This window comes from Stegastes partitus, unplaced genomic scaffold (genome assembly GCF_000690725.1).
Source record: "Stegastes partitus isolate 25-593 unplaced genomic scaffold, Stegastes_partitus-1.0.2 Scaffold39, whole genome shotgun sequence".
Taxonomy (NCBI): Eukaryota; Metazoa; Chordata; class Actinopteri; family Pomacentridae; genus Stegastes; species Stegastes partitus.
Genome location: NW_007577770.1, coordinates 526,599 through 549,990, shown reverse-complemented (window position 1 = coordinate 549,990; position 23,392 = coordinate 526,599). Strand labels below are relative to the sequence as shown.

General features: G+C 40.3%; 1 protein-coding gene across 1 annotated transcript; it reads right to left on the bottom strand.

Moving 5' to 3' along the window:
• Positions 1–1,798: 1,798 nt before the first annotated feature.
• LOC103373861 (uncharacterized) lies at positions 1,799–19,141 on the bottom strand. The gene is made up of 16 exons (XM_008303867.1): positions 18,804–19,141; positions 18,252–18,360; positions 15,615–15,828; positions 15,189–15,331; positions 13,000–13,174; positions 12,784–12,839; positions 11,752–11,942; positions 11,536–11,646; positions 11,280–11,405; positions 9,166–9,264; positions 8,917–9,075; positions 5,514–6,120; positions 3,299–3,362; positions 3,021–3,205; positions 2,838–2,926; positions 1,799–2,730 (listed from the first exon to the last, which is right to left on the bottom strand). The coding sequence occupies exons 1-16, from the start codon at positions 18,990–18,992 to the stop codon at positions 2,632–2,634; spliced, it is 2,616 nt and encodes an 871-aa protein (XP_008302089.1). The 5' UTR covers positions 18,993–19,141; the 3' UTR covers positions 1,799–2,631.
• Positions 19,142–23,392: the final 4,251 nt, after the last annotated feature.

The following is a 23,392-nucleotide window of genomic DNA, read 5'->3' as shown; positions in this document are numbered from 1 at the left end:
TTTAACCCTGCCAAACTCTTTTCTAATCTTTTGGATTTTAACCTGATACTTGCACCATTTTCATAGCTTGTGCTCCAATTGTAAATCACAGTGCGCGCAGGCTGGATTGGTGCTTCTCAAACTGTGTGCCTCTGAATTAGTCTTATTTGTATGACTTATGCAGCTAAAATTATATGTAAATTTATGCTGGACGGACTATGGTAATGCTGCCTCGCTGAGAACAATATATGTCAACTACAGCTGCTTCACAACTCACTGACTAAAATCTCTGCACTGGCATTATTTTATTTATTTTTATTTATTTGTTTTAAATATAAAGAGCTTTTTATTACATTCCATCCGTATGAAAAGCACCACACAAATAAAGTCTGACTGATTAACTTATTCCAACCTGGCACTTAATCAAATGGAAATATGCTAATCTTGTGTGTTTTAATCATATTTTTCATAATCTCCAGATGGTATTTTGAAACCTGAGTGGGCTTCACTAGACTTTAAAACAAACCAGATGCTGTCTGAGGAAACAAATGTCCTGTGTGTGGTTCCAGTTGAAGAGTCTGTCTCTGACACTGATGGAGCTCCATCACAGCTAACTGACATGTTACAGCCGCCATTTTGTCCCATCTGCCAAGCCACGAAATTATGACAAACGCATCCTATTTTCTCCTAAATGCTGCTGTGGAAGCTATATTTTGTAAATATTATAGCTGTTTTGTGAATTTCTATTTTTATTTTTTGATATGTTATTTTAGTTTTTCTGCCAAGGGTTTAATGCTAATCACATTAGCTTACAGGCTACTAGCAGCTGAGGTGTTGCTACTACAGCATTCAAAGTAAATTTACTGCTGGGCTGATTTCTATGCTATTTTACTTGTTTTTTGTTTTATTCTTGTGGCCTCTATTACAGTGATGCGACATATTTTAAATTTGTACTTGTGAGCCATTGTTTCTTTTTGACATACGGGTAAAATCAGACAGCTAACAGATACAGCAGTACATTCCCTCAGTCTAACCTGTCATAATATAAATTGCTTTCTGTCTTTAACATTTATTGTCAGTATGTTTAGCTAAGAGGTCCATTTAGTAGCTTTCCTGGAGGTTTTTATCCCATTATATGATCTTCATTAGCCTGTTAAATCTGGTGCCTCCAGTTCAATAGCAGCTGGACTGACTCCATCTAAGAACGACCTTCAACCACAGTGATTTAATACAGACTGAGCCATGGGTTGGTGCAGTAGAGGACTTTGAAGGATAGACCAAACACTCACTTGCTTTTTCATTATGAGTTTGTCATTTTGAATTCTTATTAACAAGCCATCACCTCAGGCTGCTAATAAAATCAAATAGGATCTACCACTTTCCCTCTGGAAATTGCTGCTTGGCTCAGTGCGTTGTTGTTACCTGGCTCGAGGAACTTTAGTGAATAAAAAATGAATTCATATTGTTACACTGCCAGATTATCTCCCTCCTGTGACCTGGACCAGAATAATCCTGTAATTAATTCTGTTACACTTCCATAATGAAATAGCATGAATATTACAGCCAGCGTTTCCATTAAGGAAACAGCAGAGCTGCTGGCACTTTCTTTTTTCTTCTTCTTTTTTTCCCCCCCAGTAGAGCAACAAAGCTTTTTTTAATTTTAAATCTGAATCAGCATCACTGTTCAGAAACCAAACCATTTCTTTTGTTGCTGATATTTAGTTAAATTCTGAGGAATATTTGTATTCCAGTATGAATATATTTGATTACAACTGATTAGAAAAAAAAAATATGGATGTGACTGAATGTCACCAAGCTATTTTTATCCAGTACTTTTATTACAGTAATCATTTTCATACATCTCACACATCACTAACAGGATTTCCCATGGAGGATTAGGTTGTTCAACCCATCTGAATCATCTTCTGCTCGGTTATTGCTTCAAAGCAAATATGCTGCTGGCATGAGCAACCAGTTCATATCTCACATTTACTGCAAACCATCTTTCTGTCTAAATTTAACTTGTATACATGAAACCATAAATATCACAGAAAAAAAATCGTTTATTAAAATATTTTATTTGGAACAAATTCAAATTATTTAAATTAACATTATTTCAAGTTTCCCATGACATTTGTACTGCCCATGTTTTGACAGATTTACGTGATCAAGAATTGTGAAATATTCTGTCTTTTTTTAAACAGTAGGCCAAATTACCAGCATACAAACACTCACCACACAAAAGTGCTCAAAGTGACAGGAGTGAAAAATTCTAACTCTTTTGTACTAAAAACATGAAGGCTGAAATTTAAACTGTAAATACGAAATACAGTTAACTTTCTCCTCTTGAGGTACAATATTCAAAGTTGGCTCCCACAGAGAATGTTTCTGAATTTCACACAAGTAGGTCATAATTCATCACATTGATATGTGAATGTACAAAAGCAGTTTAAAGATACAAAAATAAAAACCAATGGAAATATTCACAGTATATTTGATATGCTTCATGTAAAAACAACAGAAAATGGTGTTTGGCATTGATACAGAAGTGGTCACACATGTTTAAAGGCATTTTAAGACGGTTAATAAATAATTAGATATTCTAAAAACATCACAATAGTACCATTAAAAACAGAGTCAGGAATTCACAGATCAGTTGGCGGAGTTGGTCAGTCTCTGTAGAGCAGCAGCACTCTCATTCAATGAATGCTCGTTGGGAAGAAACTCTCTCAAAAGGAATGACAGGAGCATCTGTTGTGAAACATGGGCGGCAAGATTTGTACGCTATGTGATTAAAGCAGAAAAGTTAGATGCAATTAAAAATGGATGGTGACAAAGGTGAACGTTGATATACTCACGTAGACTAGCGTTTTGTTTTCCTCACTGTTCTGGAAAAGATTAAAAACAGTCTCCATGTCCGTCTTCTTCAGGACGAGGTAATGTGAGTCTACAGAGAGCACAGAAAATTAACTTCAGAGGGATTATCAGCTGCCAGAAATACCTGGATGTATCCCACTGAAGTGCAGAAAGGTGTTGCCTACATCTGGCATTGATGAGGTTATGCGCTCGGTCCCTGGTCTCCTCTTTTTCCTCTTCACTGCGAGCTGGATGAGGAGGACGAGGAGGAGCTGAAATGTCTGGCCACTGTTTGTTACGTAGAGTGTCGATGTACGCAGCCATCTGCACTTCTGATGGGTTCATCTTGTTGAGGAAAGAGTTCACTTTCCTGGAGAGGAATACAAAACAAAAAATCAGTTCATTCATAGACCAGGATACAACAAATGCCTGAACTGTGGGAGAACGTTGGCACTAAATTTACTTTTTCAAGATGGGCATCACAGGTTTCAAAATGGCATCAAATATGTTTATGAGGATGGAGTTTCCTGAAAAGACAAGAAGAGAATTAGCTTCAAGAGCATCTCAACATGACCACACCGGGGTTTTGCTTGTGACTAGTCTCGCTTAACCAGACCTGTAAGTACATAATGGTCTGGCTGCACCTCAGTAAAGATGCAACCTCGGTGTTCCCTCTAAACAGTGGCACGTGGAATTTTTGTTGTGGAACATTAGCATGCAGAGAGCACTGAGATCAAAATGGATAATCCAGCATAAAAACTAGCAGGGTTGCTTAACTGCATAATCCAAATCCTCTGCAAAACTTTACATTTTCAGTGTGGTAGGTTGCTACGCTGGAGGTTCTTGTTGTCGTTTCCTGAAGTGAAGAGGATTTGAAAACGGTAACACGCAGCTAGCAGAAGAAGAGGAGAAAGCTGGCTGACGTGAGCGGCCAATGAAAGGCTTATATGTGCATCCTACATCCAGTGAGTCTAATTAACTTTTCACAAATAATTCTAAAATCCTCATTACTGAAATGTTGTCACTAGAGGATGTAAAAACATCCAAACAATCTAATTTTGATGGGATACTTTACAAAAAGCTTCTTAAACAAACGACTCTCTACCTATAGATTGACAAAGCAAAACCAACCTAATAAAATTGTCTTAAATCAGGTCTTTAGATGCTCCACTATGAGATGTCATCCTATGTGAAGCAGTGTTCTGGTGCAGCGATACATCGCTCCCAGCACTTCTGCCACATTTGGAACTCCCCCTGCAAGTACCACTCTCGAAATGCGTCAAGCACCATCGCATGCTGAATCTGTGAAACCACTGAGACAAAGCAGCAACCTTTCGACTTCAACTGTATTTTAGGAAAGAGGAAGAAGTCGCAGGGAGCCAGAAGGGCGGGTAGAGAGCGACAATTGTGTTGATGCAGCCAATAACACATCTTGATTTCTGGGTCATAGCTGCAGAGTCTCATCAGCAGTTTTCTCTTTGTGCAAGTCGCAAATGTGCACCTGCAAATGGTCAGAATGTAACGTCCACGTCTTCGAATTTGCAGTTAGCAGTGCATCTCTGCTTGTCTTGTCATTGTGAATAGAGGCCAACTCGTATGTTTACCAATACCGTGTCAAAAAATGTATTCGTTTGGTGCATCTTAAGCCTGATTTGTGGTCTGTCTGGATAGCATGCTGAATGGCTGCTAATGAAAGCATCTGAGGTGCTAATGTGTGTTATCTCGAACCAAAACTCAAGTTCAAGGAGGCAATAACAGAATGCAGCTGCAGGGTAAAGTGTTACGTTTTTTTCTTGCTCCAAATCAAACCTTTCCAAATCCATGCAAATCTTTTTTCCTTTATCCAAATTAAGGAAAACATGTGCCTTATGTTGTACAGTCTGTAATTTATCATTTGTAATTTAGGCTGCATAAGTAAGTTTGACTTGACTCAACTCTCTGAAATTTTGACATTTTCAAAGGACACTGTCAGTATCAAAAGTTGTGATGAATACAAGGTCACCATTACCACACACTGCTGTACAAAGCATACCACAGCTGTTTCAACATTTTCCTGCCTTTGAGCTCATTTAAATTTTTTTTTCAGTTCAGTGTTAAAATGAATTTTCGGGGTTTGAAGTTTGCCCGAGGTTGATCATTCATCTCAGTGAACTTCAAGGCTGTGCTATTGTTAGATGGTACTGAACTTCAAAGATTATTTGATTTATGTTCCAGACGAAGTTTCTGTAATAAAGAATTTTACATATCCTTCAACCTACATGATTTTGAATCCTCACTGACAAACCTTTCAGTGGAATAAGCTTTGTGAATGCCACACTGTTTGGCCGCCAGCTGTCAGTCTTCCAGTATCTAAGCACATGAATGCATCGCCCACACCTTGTAAAAACAAACCACGCTTTCACTTTAAAACACCACGTGACGATCAATAAAGATTAAACCTTCACCGCAAAGGGATTTGCTTTCACAGGAAAGTTTCAAGTCCCCACAGGTATCAGTGTTAAAATTGCTGGTTGTCTAGACTGAAGGGAAGATGCATTAATCAATGTAGGCTCCAGCCCCCCCCCACAACCCTAGTGAGGATTAAGCGGTGTATAGATAATGGATGGATGGATGCTTTGAAAAATGTTGAGCGTGAAGTACACATGACATTACCATCTGACTGTAAACACTGAACAAACCAGATATTTCTTTCAGCAGATCAAATATGGCTTTGGTGGCCTCCATCTGCTCCCAGTTGACTTGGCTCCTCTGACACTGGGAGTCCTCCCCTCTCGGCAGCGTGCCCTCCTTTCTTTTAGCCTTGTTCACTCCAGACATCTTGAAACACATTTTCTCCTTTTTATTTGGCTTTGAACTGAAATGACGCCACGACAGGCCGTCTACGCTGTCCTGCTGACAGCCTCCGTTCTGGTTGCAGTCCGACTCAGGCGGGTCTTCATCAGTGCCCACTTTTGTTGAGACCAGAGACTCTTGTGACCTGGACCGGGTCAGTCCTCTGATGATCATTTTAAAGTGAGAGGTTACGGGATTATCGGAGTCCTCTGTCTTGTCTTGGGAACAGTCTTCGTTCGAGGAACTAACAGCCAGCTGTGAATCTGTTTCCATTTCTGCCTCCTCGGGCAGTTCTGACGGGGCGTCACACGGGGAGATAACAATAGTTGGGACACCGGGAACATGGCTGTCATTCTGAGAAGGGGCTGTATGGCTTTCAAAAGACTGAGCTGTTTTTGCATGTAGAGATGGCATAATGTTTTGTTTTGGGGCTTCTGTCTGAGGACTGGAGCTCTGCAAAGAAAAACAAAACAATCAGGTGGTGACAACTGACCCTGAGGCAACGGCCTTCGTGGCACAGAGCGGCGACACCAGAAACTAACAAACACTTGTATCAGCGCAGTAGCACACTTTAAAGGAGCAATCCAGCTAATTGATACATGAAGTGTAGTTTAGTTGTTAAAAGAAGTGCATGTGACAATAGTCCATCCTCTCTGGAGGGAGTCTGAGAAAATAACCCTGATTATTCTACAGTGATGTTATCAGCGTTATCTCAGTGTCAGCTCGAGACTTCACTGCATTCATCATGCAGAGAGGCTCGAGTGAAAGATGCTATCAAGCTGCATCGTGGAAAGTGTGGATTGAGTTTGTATCTTGACTCGGAGGCATGAAGTCAGGAGATCTCAACCTTTACAGCTTCCATCTTTATTCAATATGTCAGCTCTAACCGTCCATGTTTCCACCTCATTAGCTGTGGTGATGCCAGAATTTCCATCTGAATAAAGATGTGGCATTTTCACATTTTTAGCTCGGTTTCAGTCTATTTTAAAACACTTCTTCTACATTTTATTCACCCACAGTTATTTAGATTGCTTTAAATCCACATTTCCTTTCAGCCCAGACTCCCCCCTCAGTCCTCCAGCAGGCTGCTTTAGAAGCCATTTAGATAATTAGATCAGTTAGATCTGCATTTTGCATGACCACCTACTCCAAATAGCTGGAAGTGTAGCCCCCCCAGGATACAATTAAATGAATGATGCAAATTTTCTTATGCCGCATCTTTATGCGAGTCATGGCTGGAGCTGGAAACGTGAAACCTTATATAGCGGAATATGAGTCTGATGCTGAATGAAAAGGAGGGGAAGTTCAACAGAATGTAGGCGGAGGTCACTAGCTAAGTTTTAACCCCGTTTTTTTTTGTAAAAATGTGAAAGAAATTTCACCAAAAATAAACAGCACACTGTCCTGCTTTATACTTGACTGGCTTCAACATTCTGACAGAGGTGGGCTCAGGTTAAAGCTTCCCAACATATTACATTTGACCTTCTGGTGTGATGTAGCCACTCAGAACTGGAATTTTAAATTAAAAAAAAAAAAACTCATACAGACAGGAAAAGGGTGGAATTTAAAAGAGCCTAAGCCATCTCAGTTACTCAACTCCAGTAGTCGCTGCTCACGCGAAGACTTGCTCTGCTCTTGCTCTGCTCTTGCTCTGCTCTTGCTCAAAACTGCACATCTGCTCCCAGACATATTGCTGCCTGCACACTTGACCTCCTCCTCCACGTACTCAAGTTGCATCCGTTTTGCTTAGAAACTTCTGCTCTTAAATCTCTGCTCCTGCTGCTGAACTTTTGTGTACCCAGTGGCAACCCGATAACGGAGTTGTTCAAGAATGTACTACATTGGTGCGAATGCTGTGAGCCCTCGTTGGATTCCTATGTGGCTTATAATTCACGTCAGGTTAAGAACTTCTGCATAACAACTCTATCAAACTCCCTCAAGCAGGTTGTCAGATCTGCCAGATACGGTGTTGACCAACAACATTTTTCCTGCCAGCTTGCGATTTGGTTTCTTTATTTAGCGCATCTTTCATTTCAGTGCATTTCAGGAATGTAATGTATGTATCTTCCTTTTGGAGCGTTCATATATGCATGCACTATATTTTGTGGAAAAGCTTAAAAGCCCCCTAGAGTTAAGCAGGAGCAGATATCCAACAACTGAAGTTTTCAAACAAACAAACAGCAACTGGAGTTTAAGGAGGAGGAGCTAACTGGGAAGGAGGAAATCTGTGCTGGCAGCAATTTATCTGAGTGCAGATGTGCTGGTTTGAGAAATAGCAAAGCAAATCTACGTGTGAGCAGGAACTATTTGAGAGCGTTACAATATCCAAATATGAAAACAAGAAATGCCCTGAAAGAAAGATAAGCAAACACTGAGATAGCGCTCAGGTAATCAGTGAAGTTTGAAGTCAGTCATAATATTCCTTTCCTGAACAGGAAATCTGCATGAGTATGTTCTGTAAACTGAGGGATGTTTACAAAGAACAGTTTGGAGTAAAAAAATCATGTGACTGTGTAGTCTCACAAATAAGCTTCTCTAATGACAGGTTTAGATGTGTGTCTCACTGTGTCACATCAGGCAATTATACAGGCGCAAGTTTTTGCAGTGACTTGGCTGAGACACATGACAGACAGCGTGCTCGATGCTGTCCAATCACAGCCTGATGTCAACAGGAAGAAGAAGCCAGAGAGTGGTTACTGGGAACGTAAACAATGATGTGAATGATACAGGCTTAGCAAAAGGCTGAATTAGCTCTTCAAAAAAAAAAAAAAAGTCTACGTGATAGTCAGCTGTGCCACGAGGGTCATGTGGGTCAATGTCCTTTAGCCATCTTTCATTTCCTCATGTTGGGTGTGGAAAAGAGCTTTGTGCTGCTATTTGTTAAGGCCACCGACACACTGTGGAAGCAGTCACATGACAAATTATGACATGCTGGACTTTTTCTCAGGGCTCTGCGAGGCGTCACAGATGCCTCAACTATAATACACTGCACAGGATAAAGCAATTGTGTTTTTCTGGTCGGGTTTTTTTTTGTTGTTGTTTTTTTTTGGCAACATCACATAGTTTGAAAATCTTGAAAAATTTGAAAAATTCTTGCCCAATTACACAAATTTCTTGCATCCCCAGATTTCAGGAATTAGCTCAGTAAGTACAAATCTTACCATTAACAAAAGTAAAAACCCGGTTGGCAATGAACCAGAATCATTCTTTAAAATGTCAGCTGGAAGAAAAGCAGCAGTGGAACGCTACCTCTTCTTCCTCTTGGCCGGGAGTGAGGAAGTAAGCCAAGCCGCTGAGAAGGCTCCACACGCCTCCATGATGTTCCTCTTCATTCAGCAGTTTGTCAAGCGGGCAGAGGAACTGAAAAACTGGCTGAGTGTGACCGATCAGATTATCAGAAACCAATTCCTGGAAAAGAGAATAAGAAACTTGAGTCATTAAGCTGCAAGTGTTTATTCATCAACAATTCTAAGTGTCTGTGTTTCTGGTGTCTTTCACCTGCAGGAAATGCTCCACGGATACTCTGGCTTCCTCTCTGACCTCATCGTTGACCTCTGACTCATCCAGCAACGCGATCACAGGCAGACTGGTGGAGTCCTGTCAAAGAGGGAAAAAATGTTTTATGACACAAGACCCCTACTGATTTTCACATCTGGCAAACATTTTGAAACCATATCTTCTATGAATGCAATGAAATGCTGCGGGTTACCACTATGAGCCGTTTTACAGACTTGCGAAACAAAGTTGTGGTTCAGATTTCTTTCTTTGGCATAAATGAAAGAACAGATTCCAAGGAATAAACAACTAAAATGACAAAAATCCAGGCAACCAGATGACAAACACCATGATGTAGCCTGTTTACTTGTAGGAAACAGAGATTCACAACATTGACAGAATGATGATGGGATGTCAGTCTTTTCTACTGTGGTTCTACCATTGAACTCAACAATCCATTAAGCATTCAAGTCATTTACTAAGAAGAAATGCAAAACATTTGGTTCTTGGCTCTCGATTGTGAGAATTTATTGCATTTCTCAGTGTTACATCACTGCGGATTTAGGATTTGGGGGTTTTGGACTGCGGATAGAAAAAAATAAGATATCTTAGAACATCACACTGGACTCCAGGATGCTGGAGTGTTTATTTTAAAAACTATCTTCTAATGTTTTAATAAGTAAATGAAAAGTTAAAAAAATAAAAAAAATCAGTAGCCATTTCTACAATTCATTGTCAACACTTGAAATCATAACTCTGTTTTCCTCCAGTTACTCTGAGTGAATACTGTTGACATTAAGGAAAATCTTAACTTATTTTTATGTGCGTCGTGAAACAATACATGTCCAAATATACACTGAGCTACAGTCATTTCTATCTGAATAAAAAAAAAAGAAAGAAAAGCATATGAAGGTATGATCTGAATCAAATAGAAGACTTTGTCAGTACAAAAATGTATTATACAAGACAGGAAACTCAGAGAGACTGACAGGACGAGGAATGATTGAAGTGGCCAAGAACTGTTTCAGTAGAAGTAATGGTTTAAGATTGGCCTGAAAATGAAATTTCTCCAGTTAATATCCATTTGATCTGAAGGACCCACCTTGCCCTCTCATCGTTTATTTCTACCCTCAATCTGCCAACTACTTTTCTGAACTGCTCACCAGACAGAGACAAGCTGAAACACTGTTAAAAGGTTAAAACTTCAATATACCTGCATCATGTGCATCTTTGGTTTTACTGCTTTGCACCTTGAACTTCGGACAATCATTGACCGGAATCGCAGAAAATCAAGCCAATAACTGGTTTAACTGATAAAGATAATCTGTCTTCCTCTGCTCACCAGCACAGTTCAATGAGAATCAGGCAATGCAAAGCCAGCGACAAGTGAGTCTAATGAAGCAGGGTGTCGCTTTCCACTTCCAAGAAATCAATCAAAACCAAGAAGTTGGTCTTCCAATGAGTTATTTTTTTTGTTAAATGCATAAAGTTCTTTCTTAATTCATGCTTTTATTTAATGTGGCAACACAGCGGTGCTCAAGAAGAGTTGGTTTATATCCCTAATCCATGTTGCATGTCATTAATAACGTAATATTACACGAGAATTAAAGATTTATTTTAATTAAAGTATTCAGACTTCAGACTATGTTTCCACTTTATTAGATTAATTAAAAACTAAAGCAATATAATGAAACAGTCCTGCAATAAATCCTCCCTGCGTGAGGATTATAATGGTCAGTTTTTTGTTTTAACAGTTTCAGAGAGATGTTGATTCAAGTTTATGGTCATTTTTATCAGCATTTAGTATATGAGAGCTGTTTTTTGGTTGTGTAGTCTACCTCTAGTGATATAAATGGGGTAGACAAGGCATTAGAAAATTATTATCAGACAATACAATATATTGGCACTTGAATTATGCCCTCCAAAATTATCACAAAGGTGAAACAAGAAGTGTGGGAAATTTCTGATGTTGACAGGATTTATTGCAGGAGAATTGTTCTAGACTACATTATTTTGATGAGGCTAATAAACTGGCAGCCAAATGTAAATCAGAGGAGACGGTGTCAACCAAAAGCAGAAAACTAGAAATAGAAACACAAACAAGGCTTTGCTTTTACCTGCCATCTGTTGCGGAAATACACAACATCCATGTGGGTCTTCTTGATGTCCCACTGTAGGTTCTCGGGACTGTCCTTTTCCTCCAGGTGAACGGTGAAGATCAGCTCCTCATCCTCCCAGTCAGCCTACAACGCATTTCAAACAAGCCAGTTCAAACATTAACATACCTTCCAAGGACAAGCTTTTACAGAGCCTCGGCAGACAGAAAACAAGCCTCCAGGACATTCCACACTGTTACTGATATTTATAACTCACATGAGGGATGCTGACAGCCCAGCGGCCGACGCGCCACATCTCATAGGAGAGCTTGAATTCCATCATATCCTCCTGGACGCTGGCCAGGTAGTTCTCCAGATCACTGTCCTCCTGGTGGGGTTTGGCCAAAAAAAAAAAAAAGCAGCAATGAATCTGTCACGTTTAGCAAATTGTAGTCTTCATTTTGGTATATTGTGTTATCTGAAGCAGCCTTACCCTGTCAGAGTCCTCCTGGCTGTGAACGGAGCCCTCCCTGCTGCTGGTGTCGTCCTCGTTGGACGTGTCCGTTTGGATGGACATGATCCTCATCATTAGCTCCTGCTCTATCCTTTTCATCTTCTTTTTCTTGGCTTTCTTGGACTTCATTTTGTCCACAAACTTGGACCATCCTTCCTTTAACTTGTTGCCTGAACATTAGGAAACATCGCATATTAAAAAGGAAGACTTCACTATATTTTGCTCACCTTGGTAATAAAAAGGAACACAATTCTATTCCTCTGTATTCTGAGAACTGCACATGAAATGAATGACAATAAATTCTCTCTACACATTCAGCAACACTTGCACAGAATGTAAATTGTCAGGAAGTACTACTGTGCACAGTGAAAATATGTGAGGAAAAAGTATTCCAAAATAATGAATAATGCACACTTTGAACATTATAATTTATGTGACACACTAATAACTAATTAAGTTCCAATCAGACTTAAATAATTTGTACAGACTGTGACAAATGAGGATGTTTTTCCGACTTTATGACAGTACAGACAATATGCATATTTATCATATCACAGGGTTCATTATAATGACATAATCAAGCCAGTCTTCACCGCTGTTGGATTGTTTTCAATACAAAGATCAGAGTTGCTTGAAGACAGCGCAGAAATGATTTGGCATTCAGCTTGCTGTTTGTGTAATTAGCTGTCTGGACCAACAAACAAAAGAAACAGGGGACTAATTATGCACTGAAGGGCAGGCTGGTAAAGGAAATTATAGTGTCACATAGCTCGCAACACATTGTTATTCATCAAGCTGTTGTACAAGACGTTATGCAAGCACAGTTGTCTAATCTCTAAACACCCACAAACTCCTCCATCTGCCTTTCTCAAGTCCCTGTCGCCCTCACTTGAAATATTTTCTTCCTGAAAAACAGCTAAAAACCAGAAGTCTTGTATACCATTCCTGCATGTTTGAGCGACACAGAGCTCTAAATTGAATAAGTTGCAACAACGTAATTGCTAAGCGCACCTTTTCTTTTGCCCTTGATCCTGGTGCCGGTTGAAACTCCTGCTCCCTGCAAGCTCCTAGAAATCCAAAATAAAAAAAATAAAAAAATTAACAGCCACCAAACAAAACCAGGTCAGTTCCAATTTCAAACACAGAAGGTGGCTGTTACAGTCACTGCTTTGAGGCTCACTACCACTAGGTCACGTCAGTGGGGTGCAAAAGATGACAGCCACTCACACTTCACTGCCTTCCCCGTCGCCTTCGCCCTCCTGTGAAGCCAGAGAGGCTTGATCTGGGTCTGATCCACACAGCTCCTCTGCAGAGCTTTTGGGGGTCACGCTGTCGAGCTGGCTCACCACCAGCTGGTTCAGGTTGTCGGGGTCAGACAGCCATGCAACCAGCAGTCCCAGCCCTGAGCAAACAGCCAACACAGTTATCCTGCAAACTTAGTTTGTCCTGACATTGAGGCACACTGAATGGCTGAGGCAACATATTCTCATTATACAGAAGCTGCATAATCTGTAATTAAAGCTTCCACAGTTTAAAGTTTTAAAGCAATACTTCATCAAAATAAATACATATCTACAACATGAAGCTAATTAGCTTAGCATAAAGAATGAAGCCTGCTTTCAGAGACATGTTGAACTCGTCTTTATTGTTAAACTAGTACCAAATCTTAGATCAGTCTAATGCAATTTAAACATTTTCACTCAAATAATGTTTTAAACCTAAAAAGTTAACTATTCGACCCCATAGTGTTTCCACGGTAACACTCAGTGACACCTGCAGCTAAAAAAGAATGAAACATGTTTCATAATGTGTTTTTTCCCAATAATGAGCATGGAAAGAGTTTTCAGAGATCGCTGTAAACCTGATTTTTCTGAGCAAAAACATCCTTGCAACTATTACATTTTACGAGTGCTACTGGAGCAAAGACAGCCGAGTGGGTTGGGAAAAAAAATAAAACATTCATAGCAAATTGGTCCTGCTTAAGATGATGAAGAGCTAAACAGTGTCGTGCAACAGATAATTGAAACAGGGGAATCTGGCTCCATCCGTAATATGCCTACAAACACCTCTGAAGTTCACTAAATAACATGTTACATCCAAAACAGAAGTGTTAAAAGGGAGAAGATGCTGCTTAATGAGGGATTCATGTGCCAGACTATTACTTGGACAGAAGAAGGAAAATCCTGACATCTCCACTGAGTGTCAAGAGGCCAAGAAAGTGAACAAAATACAAACACTGATCAAGTGAAGTGAATAACTCAGATCATCTTGTCACAATGTAATGTTCTGCTGAGAAACCTTGAGTCCTGGCATTCATGTGGATGTTGCTCTGACACGGACCACCCACGTAAACATTGCTGCAGACCAAACACAATGCAGCATGGCAACAGCACTCCACAATGGCAGCGGTCTAACCCAGCAGGACAATATATCAGACCATACTGTAAAAAAAACTGCTCAGGAATGGCTTGAGGAACACAAACAAGAGCCTAAGGTATTGACCCAACCACCAGAAACCCCAGATCTCAATCCAGTTAAGCATCTGATGGATGTACAAGAACAAACCTGATCTATGGAGGCTCCACCTCCCAACCCAGAGGATCTAAAGGATAAACTGGTAATATCCTGGTGCCAGACACCACAGGAATCCCTCAGGAGCCTATTAGTACGATGGTTCAGAGCTGTGTCAGCAGCATGATTGAGCTCTACAAATTGCGGTTTTAAACTTGTGCTGATCAGTGTGCACATATTCCTCCCATAAAAACCACAACTTGACATTTCACACTTCAGTTTTTGGTACATATTACTAAAGACACAACGTGCTAATTAGCGACCCTCAAAGATGCTGTCCAGTTTTTATGTTCAGTTTCGTTAAACGTCTCGTCGGATCCAGCTTCGGGCGTGTTCTCATGTAACTCACAGCATGCAAGCAAAGTGTAATTAGTAAGAGCAAATCATAATATTAGAGAAAATTAGCTTTACCCTTTTGCTGTAATAGTGAAGCTCCTGTATTGCAAATATTTAGTTCTGCATCAGTGAACGCTGTTGTGACAAATGAGCCCTTTCTAAGCACCAAATTACAGAGCAGTCTGAACGTGCATATAATTTTTTAACTACAGCTGTAAAAATCACTTATTTCAACTGAGCAACATGCATAATTGTCAGAATCCTCCCCGCAGCGACACTCTCATGAGACAAAACATTTTATCTGTTACTAAAAAAAATATGACAAAGCCCTGAGGGGACTTGGCAGATCACTGCAGATGGTTCCTTCCTTTAAAATTCATGTCTAAGCTCTACAATACCACTGACAATAAGGGATTACATACAATCCACACTCTTAAAGGAAGTCATGGGAGGTTTCGTCCTTATACAAGACTGAGAAACTGCACAAGGATAATTTAATGCTTTCTTACCCTTTAAGGCAATGATCTCATTTAAGGCACAGCGGTTGACTTCTTGGCCCCGGAGAGAGTCGGGAAAAAGGTTACGTACCAGAGCGTCAGAAAACCCGCGGAGAAGTGCGATCTCTTCTGCTCTGGAGCTGAACAAGAGCTCTCTGAAGGAGAAAGTGGAAGAAAAGCCAAGTGCAGTCATTAGTAAGTGCTAGATGTTTATCTCCACATGTCTGATAAGCCCTTAATCTTAAATCGGATGTGATGTTCTACTTCTTACATGTCACAAAAGAACCCATCAGTGCTGCATGACCCAGTAAAAGTTTGGTAAATAATTCCCAGGTGATGAGAAATATTGAGGTGTTTACAGAATTCAGACATATTACTGAGTAGCTGAAGCAGCATCCGTGTGAATTCTGACTCGTAACAAAAGAAAGAATGTGTCACCTGTCAGACTGCTTCGCATTATGCAAGTGCTGGGTCAGAATCCGAATGGAGCCCACGACAGCCTGGCAGACATCAAAGTCTTTGGCTCTCTCAATGATGCGGTCGATTACAAAGTCGAATTCCCTGCTGAGCACCTGGTGCAGAGGCTGCTGCTCACATGGCTCAGGGACGGCGTACCAAGGCAGGACCAGCTGAGCGTAGGCGCATTCAAACACTGAGGAGAGCGTCACAACATCAGTCAGTCACAAAGGAAAATCACATTCACACCGAGCTCCGGCGCTCACCCTCCTGAACATCAAACCCGAGGACTGCAGTGAATTTAAAGCTTGTTTGGTGAAATTCAAGCTCTGTCTCTCTCCCTCTTCCCTTTTTTAAAATTCTGAGCAACTTCTGAGTTTCCCAACTCCTGGAGAATTATTCATTTCGAGACTCAGCGCAAATATCCGTGACAGGGTTTTCCTCTGAAAGCGAGGAGCTGCTGGTGAGAAGTTTACTCATCTGTGAATACACTGAGAAATGTTTTATTTACATAAAAGCAACTTTACTTCAATATCATCAGGAGACAAACTGAGAATAGATGATGACAGTGCTCATGTGGAGTTTTACATGGTATAACATTTAACGTTTTCAAAGAGATATTTTTTGAAACGGAATAATTCATATTTTCAGTCATTCACAGGCGTGCGTACACTTTTAATGTAAAAGGCACAAAAACGATTGAAAATAGACTCGGATGCACTTTTTTTCCCTACATTTCTGCTGTATTTGTGTGTATAAATAGTGAAACAATATTTTTTGTTCTGTAATAATATTTTGAGTGCCTATAACAAAAGATTTGCACATTTTTAAAGATGTCCTTGTCATTTCAGGCTCCTGGCAGCTTTCTATTTTGTTAAGCTGACAAAATGAGAAGTCAGACTTACAGCTTAATTTGTGCTGGAATAAATTCTAAAACTTATGTGGCGCAACAATAATTTCGAGGGTAGAAAACAAAGACTCTGGAGGGTTTGACAAGTCATGCGTATGTATATACACTGATTAGCGACAACATTAAAACCACTAATATGCCTAATACTGTTTAGGTCCATATTGTGTCACCAAAACAGCTCTGGCCCTTCGAGGCCTAAACTCCACAGATCTCCGAAGGTGTCCCGTGGTATCAGGCAGCAAGACACAGCAGCAGATTTTGTAGGCTGCAAGGTGCAGCCTCTGTGGATCAGACTAGTTTTTTCAGCACATGACAGATGCTTCATTGGACTTGACTGGACAACTTCAGTTCTTTGCATTTCTGAACAATGTTTGCAGCGTGACAGGGAGCATTTTCCAGCTGAAAGAGGCCACTGCCATCAGAAAATACTGCTGCCACGAAGAGGTGGACGTGCAACAATGTGTAGGCAGGCGGTACTTGCCAAAGCAGCAGCCACATGAATGCCAAGAGTCGAGGTTTTCCAGCAGAACACTATCCAGAGCATCACGCTGCCTCTGCCAGCTTGCCTTTTGTCCCACAGTGCATCCTGCTGCCATCTCCTCCCAAAGTAAACTACACACACACACACACCCTGCCGTCCACATTAAGTAAAATTAAAAGTAATTCATCAGACCAGGAAACCTTTTTCCATTGTTTCTGACATTCACTTAAGGCGCTCCTGGCAGACGACAGGGGTCTGTATGGGCTCTCTGACCAGTCTGCAGCTACACAGTTCTGTGTGCAGCAAGTTGTGTTGCACTGTTTGTTCTGACACCTTTCAATCATAGCAATGTTTTTCAGCAATTTATGCTCCACCGCATATATATACAGCTCTCTGTGGGATCACGCCATCACTCTCCACATGCACTGGTGAGCCTTGGGCACTGGTTTAAATAGTTACACCGCATACTGGGAACACCCCACAAAACCTGCCATTTCCAGAGATGTTCAGACCCAGTTGTCAGGCATCACAAATTGTCACTTGTCAAATTCACTCAGATCTTTCTGCTGTCCATTTTTCCTATCCTTCCTCCAACGCATCAACTTTGAGAACTAAGTGTTGACCTGTGACCTAGCATGTCCCAGCGCCGAGATAATCCAGTCACTTCTCTGTGCTTTTAATGTTGTGGTAGAAAAAAAACCCACTTGTGACTCCAAATCATTGCTCATTTTCCTGTTTCATTCCACAGATTACATTGATTTTATGGTGTGTTGAGATGGAGCAGAATAAAAATGTGAAATTTCATTTAAACTGAGCTCATTAGGAGCTGCAAGATCAGCACAAAGCTATTTAATATAGCTGCACATAATCGATTCAAAGGAAACAGAAGCAAAAGTGCTGTATGAAAACCTCCATCTGGTTCTCTGTTTATCACACTGCCGTCATATGCAATCCATCTATTGAGGGTGTGTTTTTCATCTTTTCTGCCTGTAAAGCTCCTCCTCGCTTCATGTAACATGAGCTCCAGCTGCAGCTGTGTCTATGCAAAACTGTGCTTTTTTCCAACTGTGTCAAGTCAAAACAGCTAAAATTTGCTGACAAAACACCCTGAAATCAGGAGCGGAACCGTGACTTTTCACATTTACTTTAATCCTCGGGCAAAACACCTCCAACCCACATGTTTACGACACATAAAAACACATTCCCTTGTGTGAAAAACATGCTTCACCTTGGTGTAGGGAACGCTTCACGTGTGGATACTGAGATTCCAGAGGTTCGGCGTGCCCGGGAGCTTCTCCATCAATCGAGTCGACAAACAGCTGCTTGTCAGTGGTTTCCTGGAAAACAGAAAACTATTTAAAGACATATTTGAGTACCAATTCATGAACTCCAGGTCACACTTGAAACCTGTTTTTCAGGCCTTTGGGGGGGCAGGAAACAAAACACACCTCAGGCTACAACAAGTGATAATACTACACATGGACTAGTTTTAGTACATCACAGCTCAAGTGTGTGGAGGAGATAAATGACATCACTGACAAGCACTTTTACAAGGATTTTAAACCCATCACTAGTGCATCAACAACCGGCGGATTTGTAGACTCTTATAAACTGCAGAGATTATGTTTAAAGCTCCATCACATGATCCACGCTTCACAGTTTCAATCATTAAACCATCATTACTCAGGTTGGATCTTTACGCAGGGCTCGTAAAAGCAGCTCCTTCCTGCAAACAACAGACACCAAGCAGCGGTAAAGAAGTGGACTAAAAACACAAAACCTGGAGGGGGTTTTCCTTCGTCTCTTCATCAGTTTGAGTGCCGCTTTCTCGCCCGCTGTTCCCGAACAACAGCGGAGTGGAGAGGCAGAAGAGGAAACACAAAAAGTACTGAGTGACTGTGCGTCCGCAGTCTGACAAATACCAAACCAAGCCGAGGGTTATGGCGATGGAAAGGCGCCATAGATACATGTTCTTCCTTTACAATTGGCTCCTTCCGCGACCGTCTCTGACTTTAAGCAGACGAGGTTTGTCCGACCACATCTTCTGCTGATATACCGTGTCTCACTGAGCCGCTTCCTCTCAACTCAAAATCATACGACGGAAGAAAGAAAAAAAAAAAAAAAGGCGAACTTTTATAAAAGTGGGTAAAGCGCAGCTGTGATTGGCTGGAAGACAGTTTCCCCTCGTGCTAAGCTGTGCACTGCAACAGGATGCCATCTACAGGTGAGACCACACCTGAGGGTTTTATTCACCAGTCAGTCTGCCCATCTCTGTGTATGGAGCTGAACCAGGGACATAGTAGTTGTGATTGGGGAAAAAAATGTCATTGAAAAAAAAGGATTTGTCTTTGAAAGCAGACATGAAGAAACCATTTTGAAGACTGTTTCACTGACAATTTTTTTTCAATGACATTTTTTTTTTTAAATGACAATTTTTTTTCAACAACAAATCTTTTTTTTTTTTTCAGTGACAACTAATCTTGTCCTGTTTTAGCTCTTTCACTGTTCTGTTAGATTGTCAGTGAAATACTCACAAATCTTCTCGTATTTTCATTCTGGTACAACATCAGGGCATCATTTGGACATTTATAATACTATACACACTGTTCTTTAATTTCTATATGTAGAAAAAAAAAACCCAAATAGTATAAGCAATACCAATATCTTGATGCAACACTAATTAGCAACAACATTAAAACCACTAATATGCCTAATACTGTTTAGGTCCATATTGTGTCACCAAAACAGCTCTGACCCTTCGAGGCCTAAACTCCACAGACCTCTGAAGGTGTCCTGTGGTATCAGGCAGCAAGACACAGCAGCAGATTCTGTAAGTTTTGTAGGCTGCAAGGTGGAGCCTCCGTGGATCAGACTAGTTTTTTCAGCACATCACCGATGCTTCATTGGACTTGACTGGACAACTTGAATAAATGTTCTTTCTTCATATGGAATAATATTGTGCAATATTGTTATTTTTTTCACATTCACAGAAGTCTGTGTAATGTCTGATTTTCTGCACGTATAAATATCTGTGCAATATCAACAGTTATGTATATTTCTTGTGTGTTTGTTTTTTGTTGTTGTTGTTTTTTATTTCTATACAATATGTCGCTATATTTTTGCAGTGTCCCATTTGCTTTTGTAACACTGCAGATATTCCCACCGTGGGATTATTATTAAAGGCTTATCTTATCTTATACCCGTGCTAGTGTCCTCTTTTGGGCTGTTCCTGGAATCTCAAATCTCCATTCCACTTGACACTTATCTCACAGATAAAATCAGCAATACCACAGAGCAGAAATATTGTTGCTATGCACCTACACATAAAATAATCTGTGCAATATCTGTATTTTCTACATATAGAATAACCCTGTGTGATATTGCCCCCCCCTCCCCCCCCACACACACACACATTCAGAGGAATCTGTGCAACATCTAGTTTTTCTTCATATTGAAGAATCTGTGCAATATCAACAGAACTTTTCTTGTTAAATGTGTATACCCTTTGCTGCTATAACACTGCACATTTCCTCGCTGTGAGATTAATAAAGACTTTGTTTTTTTATCCTATAGGTAAAAGCCATAATACCCCAGTGCAGAAATATTCTGTTATGTACCTAAAAAGAAGAATATGTGCAATTTCTATATTCTCCTACTTATAGAATCACCTTGTGCAATATTGCTTTTCCCACACTCAGACGAATCTGTGCAATAACTAGTTTTCTACATATAGAAGGATCTGTACAATATAAACAGTACTTATTTATTTGTTGTTGTTGTTTTATGTCCTTGCACTATCCGTTTTGCCTCTGTAAGACTGCAAACTTCCCAGCTTTGGGATTAATAAAGGATTATTACCTTACTGTAAGTCTTATTTTTAAAGTCCTGCTCTGTTCTAAGTAAAAGGGAAGAAGCATTTGCATCAAATTGCACCATTTAAAAAAGTTAAGGGAACACTTAATCATCACAGTGTAACACCAATTCAAGTAAACTTCTGGGGTATTGATCTGTCCGGTTAGGAAACGTAAGTGATTGTGAATCAATTTTACCTGCTTTGGTGAAAATAAAAGCAGCATCAGCAGGACAGGAGAGGCAACAGCAAGTCGGCCCCCAGAAGGAAAGGGTTTTGCAGGTGTTGGCCACAGACCATTTATTCTGATTTTTGTCTAGTTTTGCATTTTGCTTGTCCCCTTGTGACTTGTGACAGGAAGCACAGCTCCTCCAGAATGGGCACACTGGTACATACCATTGCAAACGATTTGCTCTGTCTGCTAGCACAGTCCCAAGAGCATGGAGGAGATGCCAGGAGACGAGTCTTTACACAAGGAGAGCTGGACAGGGCCATAGAAGAGCAACAACTCATCAGCAGGACAGATATCTGCTTCTTTGTGCGAGGAGGAAAAGGAGCAGCACTGCCAGAGCTCTACAAAATGACCTCCAGAGGACGACTCGTGCATGTTTCTGTCCAAACTGTCAGAAACAGAATCCAGGAGGGTGGCATGAAGGCCTGACGTCCTCTAGCGGGACCTGTGCTCACATCCCAGCACCGTGCAGCTCGATTGCCAAAGAACACTTACGATTTCAGTGTTCCCTTAAATTTTTTGAGCAGTGTATGCTCAAAGTATCAAAACTAAGGCCCAAACCACCATACTGTATAAGACTTTCACTCACTGTAATGTTGCAGCTGGTAAAGGAGGAAATCATTTTAATTGCCTGATAAACTCCTGGGCAGTTTGTGAATTTCACCCTTATGTTTTAATCTATTATGGCACATTGTGCTTTATTTGTTGGTGATATTTGTGTTATTCATCTGAATCTGAAAAGTACATAGAAAACGGTAGCACTCAAGAAAAGTATAAGTACCTCAAAACTGTACTTATGAACAGTATTTGAGTAAAAAGTACTCATTCACATTTTATAAATAAGCACAAACAGCAATACAGAAATAGAAAAATACTCCATTACGAGTTAAAGTCCTGCGTTCTGCCTGAGAACATTATCAGGAAAATGCACTTACAGCGTCATGGTCCATGTGACAGTTACTGCTGTAACCCGTCATAGTGAAACTAGTTTTAATGACTTTCTATGTTAGTGTTGTTTAGTCCAGTGGGACCCAACATCTGCTTCAGGGCCCTCCAGAGGGTCACATAATAAATGTGGATGGACCTATAACACAAATTATAAATAAACTGTCCAAGGAATTTAGAGGGCAAATGTCTCTCTGTTCAACTGGTAACAAATTAAAGATATCTGAGGCAAGAGAAGTGGCCCCAGTGACAAACAGTGATAAAAATCTGAATCTGACAAGTAACCAGGGGTTGATACTATCGTTGTTAAGTACCTCAAAGCTGTACTGTAACTACTTGAGTAAAGTACTCAGTTACCTTCCACCACTGTAAACGATACGCACACATTTTCTTTCTTTCAGGAAACATCCAAAAGCAACAGTCATGGTTTTATGATAGCAGCCATAAGATCACCCAGACTACTAAAATCATTTTTTAAATATATTTTTTGGGGGCTTTTGCCTTTCTTTTAGAGCAGTACAGATAGACAGGAAAGGGGGGAGAAGAATGGGAAGAGACCTGCAGCAAAGGGTCATGAGCGGGAGTCAAATCCACGACCGCTGCCTCTGGGACTGTAGCCCGTGTTCATGGGTCACCCGCTCAGCTAGGTGAGCTACAGGGCCACCCTAAAATCATTTTTAAATGTCTACAATACTACAATTTCATTTAGCAGACACTTTTATCCAAAGCGATGTACATCTGAGAGCAGATACAACACAAGCAAGGATCGAGTCAGGAGAAAACAATCTAGATAAGTGCCATAGAACAAATTCAAGTGTGATAGGGGGATGATGCCAATAGCAGGCTGTGTGGGAGGTAATAGGATTTTTTTTTTTTTTCTAATCCTAATATCCAAAAAGAACTAAGTTTAGTAGAAGAGTGAACGCTGTCAGTTGTTGCACTTATTAAAATAAACTTTAAAGTCTTTATTCAGATTTTGAAGGAATAATTACTTTGGATTTACATGTGTTTTATTGGCCCATTTAGTCACACCTTTCATCATACTTATCTACTACACAAATAATTATAATTAACAAACAAACAAATCAATAAAAAAAATAGAGTAAATATTGTTATTTTGTATTCATGTTAATATATCAGTTTTAACAAGAATAACTGAGGTATGGGATTTTATTCAATCTTATCAACTGCTGAATGACCACAAGGTGGCACTAAAACTTCTTTTCAAGTAAATAACAAACAGCAGAAGATCAAAGGGATGCAGCTTTTGGATTTTTACAATAGAGACAATGATGACAGAGTTTGATGTGGATATCACTGATCCTGTGCTGTCAAGCAAACA

Bases quoted from the DNA above. Each gene is read 5' to 3' on its own strand.
- LOC103373861 (XM_008303867.1), bottom strand. From the start codon at position 18,992: ATGTATCTATGGCGCCTTTCCATCGCCATAACCCTCGGCTTGGTTTGG. The intron at 6,121-8,916 runs GTAGCGTTCCAC...TTTTCTTTGCAG, and splicing joins CCGGCCAAGAGGAAGAAGAG to AGCTCCAGTCCTCAGACAGA. The intron at 2,731-2,837 runs GTGAGTATATCA...GTTTCACAACAG, and splicing joins AAAACAAAACGCTAGTCTAC to ATGCTCCTGTCATTCCTTTT.